This window comes from Numenius arquata, chromosome 2 (genome assembly GCF_964106895.1).
Source record: "Numenius arquata chromosome 2, bNumArq3.hap1.1, whole genome shotgun sequence".
Classification (NCBI taxonomy): domain Eukaryota; kingdom Metazoa; phylum Chordata; class Aves; order Charadriiformes; family Scolopacidae; genus Numenius; species Numenius arquata.
Window position 1 is genome coordinate 88,483,804 of NC_133577.1, and position 12,127 is coordinate 88,495,930.

Consider the following 12,127-nt stretch of genomic DNA (forward strand, 5'->3'; position numbering starts at 1 on the left):
AGCTTTCATTGTAGAAAAAAGTAATGTGAATGCACCTTGTGAATGTGCCACAGTTTCTCGGTGATAAGACCCTTGTAGTTTCTCCCCGATTTAAAAAAAAAAAACCCAGAACACCAGTGACAACTCCCGAGATGTTTCTCTTGCTCTGTAGCTGCTCAGCACAGGTTGCTAAATTGTAGCATTGTGAAACTGAAAAATACTCAGCAGTCTCTGCAAGTCATTCCACTATGGCCTCCTATTTAAGCCTTGGCACTTGAATAATCCATCCAGAACAAAATAGCATCTTCAACTAACTGCAACTTATATAAAAAGTATTTCGAGAAAGTTATCAGGACATCTCTGAGGAGCAAAATTACTCCCACATATAAATCACTAACCTGTATAATTAGCATATCTACCATAAAGGATCATTAGCCTTTACTCAGTCTTTAAATGCTTTTACTCTCTGTTGAGATAGTGATTTTCAACTAAACCCAATAGCTACCTTAATGCATAATGGCGGCTACCTCATTGCATAAAGGCAGCTACATATGCAATTATTTGGAAAAAAAAAAGTATAGCACAGACTCACACTAGGCTGTTTTATATGACTGTATGACCTGGCTCGACACGGTTGGCTCAGCTGCATGCAGTCCCGAATGAAAAAAACACGCAGACATTTCATTTATTTCCTAAGTAACCGGTAGAGTTCAATGACTCTGCAAAAAAGTCACAGGCACAAGGCAACATCAGGTAAGGTTCATGTTAATTAGCACCCATCTATCACTTTTAGCTGCTACATCAATCTGCTGGTTTATTTTATCACTTAACAGGGCTACCATCCTTACCTCTACGCAACAGGAGATAATGGTATTTCTGGACTCTTTTGAGGACACATTGCCATAACAAAATATGTCTAGACTTAACTTCTACCATAGCTTAGCCTAAGCATAGAACTTCTTTTTTATACCAACATCACCTGAATTTGTGTATTGCTTACCATTTCTTCCTCTGGAAAGCATTTCTGAGTTTGAGTAATTTCTCTGCTTTTCAACTTTTCTGTGAATGTACATTTTTAAAAAGGATTTTTACATTTATTGTTCAATTAAAAACCTGCAGCTTGAAAAGTAATGCAGGTAGAAAGTGTATCCTCCATCCCCTGGTTTGCTGAGAACCCTGGAAGTATTTTGAAATGGCCTTTGAAGTCAAGAATGGGCTGCCCAGTATCTGTATTTGCTAAAATTCTTGGTTATATGTATCTCAGTGAGCCCGAAAGGTCTAATTATGTCAGCCGAAGTACATTCTGGTTATCCTTATCATAAGTGATACAAACCACAACAAGAGAATTATCAGAAAATGCAAAGTGTAAACACCTGCCTTTATTTAAAATACATAGGTTTTATTCAATATTACTATGGACAAATCTTGAAAAAAAACTTAGTGGAATCAAGAAAACAAATTTTAAAATTTATAAACATTTAAAAGACAAAAGACTTATAATTCACAAGTGAGGACAATTATGCCTGCAATAATGCTCACATTAGAATTCCTTTTTATTGCTGTCCTCAGTTCATGACTTACCTTTTGTAAACTGTTTCAGCCAAACTCAAATTACTGGTCACATTATACAATAATAGATTGAAAAGCAGGGTTACATGACATTATGTAAGATAGATAATCCAGTGGCTCGTTCCCTTTAAGGCTCTAGAAATGTATGAATTCTACTTGCAAGTCTTAGCAACCTTAATATCTGGCATATAATGACAATGTGCAGAGAGTTTAGTATGCTTCATTGGCTTTGACAATACGGTAAAGAACACAGTAACATTTCTAAAGTAAAAAAACTGAGTGCCAAATTATTACTAGGTTTTAAAATGTGGTATTTCCTAACAGAAAGTGTCTTGGTATATTTCAGTAACTGACACGTTTGTTATCAACACATTATCCCCTTTACTTTTTCTTTAGCACTTCTTCAATGTGCTTAAACACACTAGCATCTTCAATGGTCGGTGTTATCTGAAAAGGAAGAACACAGAGGCATGTGATAGTAGATTGCTGTCCTTCAACAGTACAACAGACTTTTATTCAGAGAATCTTCTAAATCTAGCCTTCAAAAGCAATCAAGTAAAAAGTATCTGGAAAGCTCTGGAACATGAAAATATTTTGGGTAAGCTACAGTAGAAATAAAATACAGCGCACTACCTGAAGTCACGGACTAGTTGCAGAATGGTCTAGAGATTCGAAACCAAGATGTTGCATCTTTGGATGTGCACATGTGCCCAATTCATTAAAACATACACCTCCATCTTACCTTATAGGGCTTCCCACTGACAAGTGCAGAAAGAGCTGAACGTGGTATCTTGCCAGAGCGTGTTTTTGGTAGCTGTTTCACAAACACCCCCTTCTGGAAAGCTGCTACTGGACCAATGTTAGTTCTAACACGCTCGACAATATCTTCCAAAATCTTCTCCTCTTCTGTCTTTACACCTAGTGAAGAAGTTTGTATCCTTTAGCCTTTCTGGGACCTTTCTAAGTCTCAGTAACACCAATAGCAGAGAGCTCTCACCTTCTCTCAGTACACACAGTGCAAACGGAACGTGCCCTTTTAAAGGGTCCTCCTGGCCCACAACAGCGCAGTCTGCCACAGCATGATGGAAGAGAACACACTGAGGGACAGAAAACAAAACAGAACTGAACTAATAATAACCTAACATTTCAGTGAAAAAGTTCCATATGCATGGATATAAAAAAATAGACTTATTTCTTACATTTTGACAGCAAAAAGTATTTAGTCATTACACCTCAGGATTCCAATTACACATGTTGCAGATGCACATGTGTATCCTTTCATATACACTTAGTTGTAGTTTTCAAAGAAGCATAAGAAATAAAAACTATGGCAGCACAATATACAAATATAGAACAAAGCAAAGGTGATTTCCTTACAGCTTTGGGTAAGTACCACATCTCTGTTTTTGTTAATGAGATCTTTGCTGGAACAAATAATATTAGTCTAACATTACGAATAACATGGAGTTAAATGTGTGGAGTAAGGACCAAAACCACACAAGCCCTTCTGCTACAGGGCTACAGTCATGTTGGTTTATTCTCTGTGGCTCCGTCTATCTTTTTCATTCTTTGCTGCACAAAGGCATAGTTTCAATCAAAGCCAAATATAGGCCCAACCTCAGCTTGCAGCCAGCCCAGTTCAGCTCACTCTCTTGCAAACATTAGGTCTCGACCTCCTCAGACAACAACGGGAATTAAACCAGAGCCCCCTCCTCCCTACTACATGTTTACACAATTATACAAGTGATGAACAGTAGCACTAATATCTCAAACTCTCTTTTAGGAAAAAAAGTGAGAGAGTCTTTTTTCTTTCCAATTATCCAGTTGAGGTTCTCACTTCCTGGAAAGAAGTCACCAAAATGTCTCATACATATTGAGAAGTGTATCATTAAGTTTGGGAAAAAGCTGGACTTAAGATATCAGTGGTTGTGATTCCTCTTCCGAAGCAACTGGCTCTTTTCATGTAGTTGCCAGTGTCCCTTGGGGCATCTTGCTGTCAACAGAGCTTTCGACATGTTCTCTGTACTCAACCACAAAGAGGACCTAACATGACCCTGCACAATGGCCACACAGAGGTCACCTAATGTGACTGTGTATATTAAATTATTTGTGCATACAAGTAATATACGTTTGTCAATAACAGATATTCACATACTGTGTTGTCAAAGGCAGTGCAATGAGTGGAAGGAAGACTAACTAAAAGTAGCTTTAAGAATAAAGGCTTCTTTTTTTTCAAGAAGGAACATCACATTTGCATTGGCCACTCACACAACAGCATAAGCATAAGGAATAAGAGAGGGAAGGTACAGAGAAGACAGGGGAAAAAACCTGAAGGAAGGAAAAGCTGAATTACTGCTGTTCCAAATAACAGAAGGGAGGCTCTTGTGTGACCTGGTTGTGAAACTGATGGTGGAAGGAACAATTCAAAGGGTGTCCCATAACCCACTCATTAAGATTTGTAGTCAAACCAGAAAGGAGAAACTGGCTTTCTCTGCCATGGTCACTACAACACACAGCAAGTAGTTTTTAGCAAAATAAATCCACACACAGTGTTTCTTGCATACTTTGTTTGACAGAAGCTACCCTCACTTCACAAACTATGATCCCAGAAATCTCTCATGCTACAAAAAAAGCACATGGGAAATACTTAGCTTAATATTAGAAGCACACTCTACCAAAACACAGAAGCATGACCATTTACCCACACCTTTTGAAACTGTAGATTTTTCACAGTAATGAAACAGGATGTGCACCAGCTGTATCTGCAACAGCAAGTGCAACAGCCTGGAGTTCATTCTGGCTGGGCTAATTCCAGAACTAGATGGGCATAAGAACCTGCTGCAAAAACACTTAAGCTAAATATGCACAAGTGCGTTTGAATTTGGATGCAGTCTACTTTGTCCAGAAGTCACTGTATCCAGACTGACAAATCATACAGGAATGGATCTAACGCAACTCCAAATCTCCATGGTATTTCAAAGTACCACATACACCTAAGAGCTTCTGTCACTTCTAGTCCAGAGCCTCAATAATGCATTCCATTTCCTGCTATAAATACCCACTTTTTTCTCCTCTGACTTCTTGACCCTGACCACAGCAACTTGATTGCCACAGCAGCTTCCCAGAAGTCTACACTAAAATAGCTTCCCAGAAAAAAAAAAAAAAAAATGCAATGAATTCTGGAAAAGCAGATTAGTAAGATCTACAACCAGAGGAACTATGCTTTCCACAAAAACATAGGAAGAAGGTCTGCAGTAAACTGATATTACCATCAATACCATAATTACCTATCAGGCATCAACAGGACACCTACGGTGGAGATTTAAGTGTTGCCAGCTTGTTTCGTAATAGCTTGTTTCTGCTATTCAGTCTGTCACTCGTTCATAAAAGTCTTATCTTAAGCTTGAATATTGCAGTCACTGTAATATTTTTCTTCACTAATCTACCCAAAATCCTATCAACATGCCTTTGACTTTGGGACAGCTAATTTCAAATGACTGAAAGTGTAAATACCAATTTCAAAATTATCAAACTTTCTAAAATATGAAAAGAACAACAAAATCGGCACTAGACATTTTAAAATTGTTTAAAACTAAGAAAAAAAATCTCAAGAAAGTGAAATGGCATTCCTGGAATGATCACTGGGCACAAGGACGGACATCTAATGTAGCAGATAGAAACCCCACCATCAGGAAGGGGACTTCTCATGCTAAATTCCTCGATTTCAGGTCCGTTGCCTCAGATAAAAAAGATTTGATTTGGGCTTTTTCAGAAAGAGTCAAGGCAAGCAGGGCCACCACAGACGTACAGACAAAGGAGATGGATGGATCAACACAAGCTGAGGTTACTAAAATGGCTAACGTTCACTGATTGGCAAGGTGAACACAAACACTTAACTGCACTGCAGAGAAGATGGAGCGCCAATGAGACCAATAGATACCTGAGACAAAGAAACTAATTGTTTGGAACATAATGAAGCTGAAATTCTTCATCAAAGCACTAAGGAAAAACTTGTTAAGCTTGTAGTGCATCTGTAATGTAAATGCAGATAATATACTTGCTCAACAAGGTGACTGTCACTTAATTAGACGGCGATTCAATGAACCTCTAATTCTGTATTTACTGATCTTACTGAAGAGCTAATTGTGGTCTTGTTAATGCTTTCCCATTAACTAGCAATTTGCTGTGCATGCATTAACAACACTCTTGTTTTTTTAACTTTGTTCAAAAGGTGAATGGAAAAACTTCTAGAATTTTGTAGTGCTGAAACATTTTTTGTTTCTAGGGGAAAGACCTAACTAGCAGGGAGAAAAAACAGAGACACTGAGCTTGGGGGGATGGATACAAAGGTAATACAGCTGAAGAGGCAATTCAATTTATCATTTGTTAAACAAGCTTCAGATTCAGCCTGAAGCGAAGAAACAATGCCCAGCTCAGCCCTTGAGCAGTAGAGCAGTAAGGGCTGGGGATGAGAGTCCCTGCTGCGCTTTAGTAAAGCAACACAAAAAACTGACTTCAAAAGGAAAGAAGTTCAAGCAGAGTGAGAGACACCTTTATGGCTTCATAGGTCCATGTCAGGGCAGCAACTGGCTGATCGATCCTCAAAGGACTATGTTTATCTGAATTTGTTCATTTCTGTGTAGTCAGAATTTCTTCTATTCTCTTAAGTTTTCTAGCCCTTAAAAAAAATAGTCACTAGACTAATAGACATTATAAAGCAAAAAATGTCTAACAGATTAGTTTGTGATTCAGTGAAGAGTTAAATTCAGAGTTCCTAAAAGTGTATTTTTCCCTTGTACATGCCCAGTACACCCTTTCCTATATTCCCTGAATAAGCAATTGATATGTCATCAGGGAAATTTGTAACTGGCAATCAATCACAGCAGTTCCAGAGAGGTGAGTGAACAATGATACGAAATTCAGATACTATTATGAACTGCTCTATTTGCAACTTTTTGAGTTGCATGGGTATTACATTAATGACTTTCAATTTAATAGCAGGGCTTTTTTTACAGAAATGTTCATTGTTCATTTAGCACCGCTCATACAATAAGAGACAAAACAGCTCTCAAGAAACTGTGAAGGAAACCTTTCAAATCAAGAAAAAGCACTGAATGTGAGTCTACGTGAACTAAAAACTGTATTTTAGGAATAAGACAAGTTTCTACTCCTAAGAAGTTAGTGAAACTACTTGGCACACTGACCCTACATTATCTTAATGGATTCCCAAATAAATATGTTATCAGATCTTATAGGAATGTTTCCAATGATACCATAATGCCCCTTAACTCCACATCAATAAAACATGCCTGTTTTATTAATCTCATGGTACAAACTGCTTATTGTTGATTAAGTTTATTATGGTCCTGGAAAGCAACTTAATAGGAAAGACCTGAAACAATGAATGTTTTTATTAAAAGTACCACTGCAAATGCAATCAAAAAAGCAGAAAGAAAATTAGAGATTTTGTGAGATTTTCAGTCTCAGCTTTCTTTATTCATTTTTCGTTCTTCTATTTTACTGTCAGGCAATGCTCACCTCTTCAATCGCACCTGCTGAAATTCTGTGCCCAGCAACATTGATCACATCATCAGCTCGAGACAGGACATATAAGTAGCCATCTTCATCCATATAACCTGCATCCATAGTGTCATAATATCCCTAGACACAACACAACCAAAAATAAACTCAGAAATAGTACTAGGAACATCCATCCATTTCCCGTGAAACAAACAAACAAAACTGATTGTATCAAATGAAATACATTTTTGGTGTTTGAGAAATTTAATGCTCTAATATTTTTCATGATTCTTATGTCATAATACTCTGTGTAGCTCCCTTTGCAGAAAACGTTTTGTATTCTTTGTTAAGACAGAACAGAAGACAATACATAAACCTGGATTTTTCCCCCCTCTCTGCTTTCTTTGACTGCTGACAGCTTGGAGAAGGATGTTGCCTGAATCTACACGAGGAGAATGGAATTGTTACAACACGATGACAGTTGTCAAATTGCCCCTAAAGATATTCCTGTTTGCTGGATCCAAACGTACATCATCACCATTGTGATGCAAGTGCACACAGAAAATAATTTGCCTGATCAATTCACTCATTTACTTTTATTGAACCAAACCTTCCATTTTTGATATTCACATAGGACCAATCTATCTATTTCTATAAAGGAAGAAGCCAGTCCTTGGGTAGTTCATCTGACAAGGAAACATAAATAATTCAGTAAGGAACCTCCAATGTACTTGCATGCACAGTGGGCAAGTGTATATTTTGGACTCAGAATGCCTGCGTGTCAACAGCAGTAGTATATTTGAAGCCATGCTAGTCTAAGGTTGCAAGGCTTATATCTTTTATTAGATCAAATGAAATAAACCAAATGTTATGTTCAGAAGCTTGAGGTTTACTTCTACTGTTTCAGATCTTTAAAAAAAAACCACAACTGTATGCCCAAAAGCTTACTGCGTGCGAAGAAAGTTTTACCTTGTAATGTTTTCAATTCTGTAACACATATATTGAAGATCTCCCATTAAAATAATATGTGATAATTTTGTATGTTATACAGTTTAATTCTACTGTCATTAAGTTCTGCAGGATAATAAAAATTTTATGTAATTCATTTTGTAATTCTTACTGGAAATTTTTGAAAATATAACTTCTGGAATGTTTCCTGATTTTCCCAGAGGCCTGAGAACGCTCCAGGAGGCAAAGGCAACCTTAAATTAAAAAGAGCAGAGTGAGGTAATTAGAAATACAGTAATGAGTTCAACTCATGCTTTCAATTCATACTTTCTATTCAGATAAATTATCGCTGGCTATGCAATCAGAAACCAGCTCTGTTTAATAATATGCTGATAACAGATCAAAAAGATCATATATTTACTGTGGTATATATGTATATATCTCTGAACCTTTTATATTAACATAAGCATCTCTGGTGTTCAGTAAAATAAAGTTTGGTCTAGGAAACACTATATACTGTACCATAAATATAATATTTTCGTTGAAAGTATATTGATAAAAGTCACTTTTAGAACTTTCTAAAATAACTGAAATAACTGGACTTTTCTTTTTTTTTTAAGAAGTGAAACTGCAAAGTTTTGGATTGCTTTATTAGTTGAGATTTCAGTGCATACTACACACCCGTTCTTCAGACAAGAATGTGGGCTTGACAAAATATGGGATATTTCACATACGCATCTGCTGGAAGAAGAGAAGCTACAGAAGTCTCAGGTAACAAAGAAGTGTTTTTTTTTTCCTTCAAAGCTCTGATAGGGTTAAAGAGAGCTCACTTGAACTGCATAAGAGATCCATATTCAGACATATCAACACAAGTTTTATGAGGCTTAACCCTAGTAACAGAGAGAGAACATGCAAGCAAGCATATTTATACAGATAAAATCATAAATGCTTCATACAGATTTTACTAGCGTATGCCTGAATTTCTAACCAGCAAATTTTTAGCCAAAGGTATTTTGTTTTCAACTCCAATAGTGCCCCTATGACACCAAAAGGCAACATCTCTAGCAGTGAAACACCCCTCTGTAGCGTAGCAACACTGATATCATTATAAGTTTCCCATGATGTTCAGGTCTCAAGAACAGGTACTTCCAGCTCAGTCACATGCCCATTTCTAACATTACATTTACAAAAAGAATTATTTTTTATATATATAGATACATTATTTTTTTAACCTAAATATGGTATAAATAGTACAAGCTACAATGGAAAGGCTTATCATCTAATAATGATTCAAATCCATGATTTTTTACAATCCCCTTTTTTTTTTTTCCAGCTTAATTGAGCTCGATTACCATAAAGAATATACTACTATAAATATTGCTACTTTCTCTTGAGTGTTCTGGCTCAACACATCCTATAAATCACATTCCCTGGAAGTATGGTTAAGGTAAGGCCAGAAATGCCAAGACGCTTCCTAAGTAATCACCCAGGCTTCAAGAGGGTAGGTTGGCTTCTGCCCATCTGGAGGGAATTCTGGAAGCCTATTTTAAGCGTTCAAGCTTAGTAAGCATCCTTGTGATATATAAACATGACCTATAGAGTATTTGCCTTGAAAAAAAAACATATTAGAAAAACAATATATTGATCCTGGCATTTGTGTATGTATGAGTTTAAAAGAAAAATCTCTTGTTTAGATTCAAGAAAAACCACTAGAGAACGGTAGTTACTATGGTTGTTGCCTGGTTGCTAATAGCATAGCAATTCATAACAGCCTGTCATTGCAAATTTTGCACTTTAAATTTATTTAACAGTCTGAAACACCCTTGTGATGAGAGAAAAAGGAAAATTTGTATTGACAAAGTCCTTAATAATTTCTCCACAACCCCATTCAGTACTTTGCAGTAATTCCAGCAATTTTATTGCTGAAATCAGAAAAACATTTTCCTTTCTGTAATCATAACTGTGGAGAAATCTAAACACAGAAGTATGCAACATATCACCAAAAATATAATTCCTGTTCCCACCATTTGGATGGGGGGGAATGGGGTTTTTTTTTGTTTCTTTGTTTTTTCTTGTGGTTGTTTGTTGTTTTTTTTTAAAGCAAATTGCAACGATAAGTACGTACATGGTGCATATTTTGTGACTCTATGGAAATCACACTGTTAAACTACTGGCTACCGCAGGTATCTCTGTAGCACAAAGCGTAGCACAATACAGACACAATGTGAAACTGCCTCCATCGTGCTTCCACGGCTTTCTATAAAAGATTACCTGCAGTTAGGACTCCATTCCATCTACTAAGCAAAAACTGAATGCTGTCTCCCATGTGTCCATCTTTCAGGCAAAATAATTCCAGAGCAATGGGCACGTACAATTCTTCCATGATAGTAAAATTCTTAGCATCATGACTAACTAGAATTTCTAGGTGCCGTGCAAACACAAATAATTAATGAAATTAATAAAGGTAGAATTCAGCTTGACAGAACGTAATTACATGTATTGGAATTTTGCCAGGACATAAAGATTAAAATCCCCAGAGCTAAAAATACCTCCATCCCACTGCTGTCAGTGGGAATGCTGCCACGAATTCCAAAGGGAGCAGAACTGGATCATAATTATGTGAAAGGAGCCAGAAGTGAGAAAATCAGACGGTCAGAAAATAACAGCAACCTGAAAGCCAACATCTCTTCCTTTCCTCAACCCCTCCATAAAAAGTAACATTTTTACATGTTGGGTTTGGGTCTGTTCTCCCTAGGAAACATAACACACATCTACAAAAGTTCTATATTTAAAAACTGTTGCCTCTTTGTCCAAACATTGAGTTGATACTCAAAGCATTTTGGGGTTATTTTTAAGAGGATATATTGACCAAAAAAAAAGCCAGCTATGCATGCAGTAAGCATGACTGCCCTAGACAAGACCCTGCTTTCCTTTCACAAGCGACAGGAGCACAGAAGACCAAGACAGAAGGAGGCAGGTTCCTTCATCATCATTTCTACAAAATACAAAGAAGTTGCTTTGCTTAGTTTCCCTTTGGGAGGCATTTACTGTATTTCTCCAGCTATCTGTTAACTTCTCTCTCTCTCATCCTGCACACCAAGCCACAAACCAGCCAATGTCAAGCCCTTGCACTTGCTATCAGTTTAAAGACAAGTCCTCCCTTGCGCTGATCTTGCTTGGATTTTTCATATGGTCGTAATTCTGGCAGCATCTTCTCTATCATCATTGCTTCTTCCTTCTGGAGAGGACAGTCAAGAGCTTCAACAAATACAAATTCAAGACAAGCATGCCAGCTTCTTCTAAAACACAAACCTGTTACCAGCTATATATTACCAAAAATATAATCCCTGCTCCCACCATTTGGATGGGAGGGCTGGGGCTTTTTTCATCAGGCTAACTACAGTCACCTCATCCCATACGTATAATTAGCAATGAATAGGCACAGTTACAAACCCAAGTCGAGGTTCAAGCCAAAAACCTACACTGAGCTGAATCAAAGCACCTGAACTTGAGAAAAGTATCTCAAAAAAAGATACATAGGTCTGGATTTTGATCTCGCTCAGGACAATTTTTAAGCAGTACAGCAACAGCAATACAAATGATGCTATTCTCCATTTACTCCAGTGAAATTAAGGTGACAATTGCACAACTACAGGAATACAGATCCAGGCTCATTTTTCATTTCAAGGTTGAATACATTTAGAACAGCGTTGGGAAAACTAGGTAAACTGTTTAAATTAATGATGTAAATTATATGGGTTCATTTTACAAAGATCCACTCTGGTTACGCTTTACAAAGATAAGAAGGCAATTTCATTATGAAGTGGAGAAACTAAGACAGATTAGGTGAGCTTGGCAGCATCACAGAAAAGCTCTGAACTGCTTTCACAGTAACTGTTTTCTGCTAGAGAATTTTAAATGACAATCATTCTCTGTTTTTTAAGCATTGTTTTACAGTTCATTTATTTTTCATACAACAGTGGCTGACCTTACACAGAACAGCCCACCTTTAGCTTAGGCCAAGAAAATCTGACTCTGTGTGTCACATCCTTTCAGGATGCCACTCATCAAAATAATGTAAGATTCCCTGTTGATGGAACAAAGCAATTAT

General features: G+C 37.1%; 1 protein-coding gene across 1 annotated transcript in view; it reads right to left on the reverse strand.

The window, feature by feature from the left end:
• Positions 1–1,327: 1,327 nt before the first annotated feature.
• Positions 1,328–12,127, reverse strand: part of ACSS3 (acyl-CoA synthetase short chain family member 3) — a 91,209-nt gene continuing 80,409 nt past the window's right edge. Inside the window, exons 12-16 of the mRNA XM_074168486.1 lie at positions 8,189–8,270; positions 7,087–7,209; positions 2,546–2,645; positions 2,291–2,466; positions 1,328–1,995 (exon numbers count right to left, since the gene is read on the reverse strand). Coding sequence (XP_074024587.1) covers positions 1,930–1,995; positions 2,291–2,466; positions 2,546–2,645; positions 7,087–7,209; positions 8,189–8,270 — 547 coding nt within the window. The 3' untranslated portion in view covers positions 1,328–1,929. The remainder of the gene's footprint in view (positions 1,996–2,290; positions 2,467–2,545; positions 2,646–7,086; positions 7,210–8,188; positions 8,271–12,127) is intronic.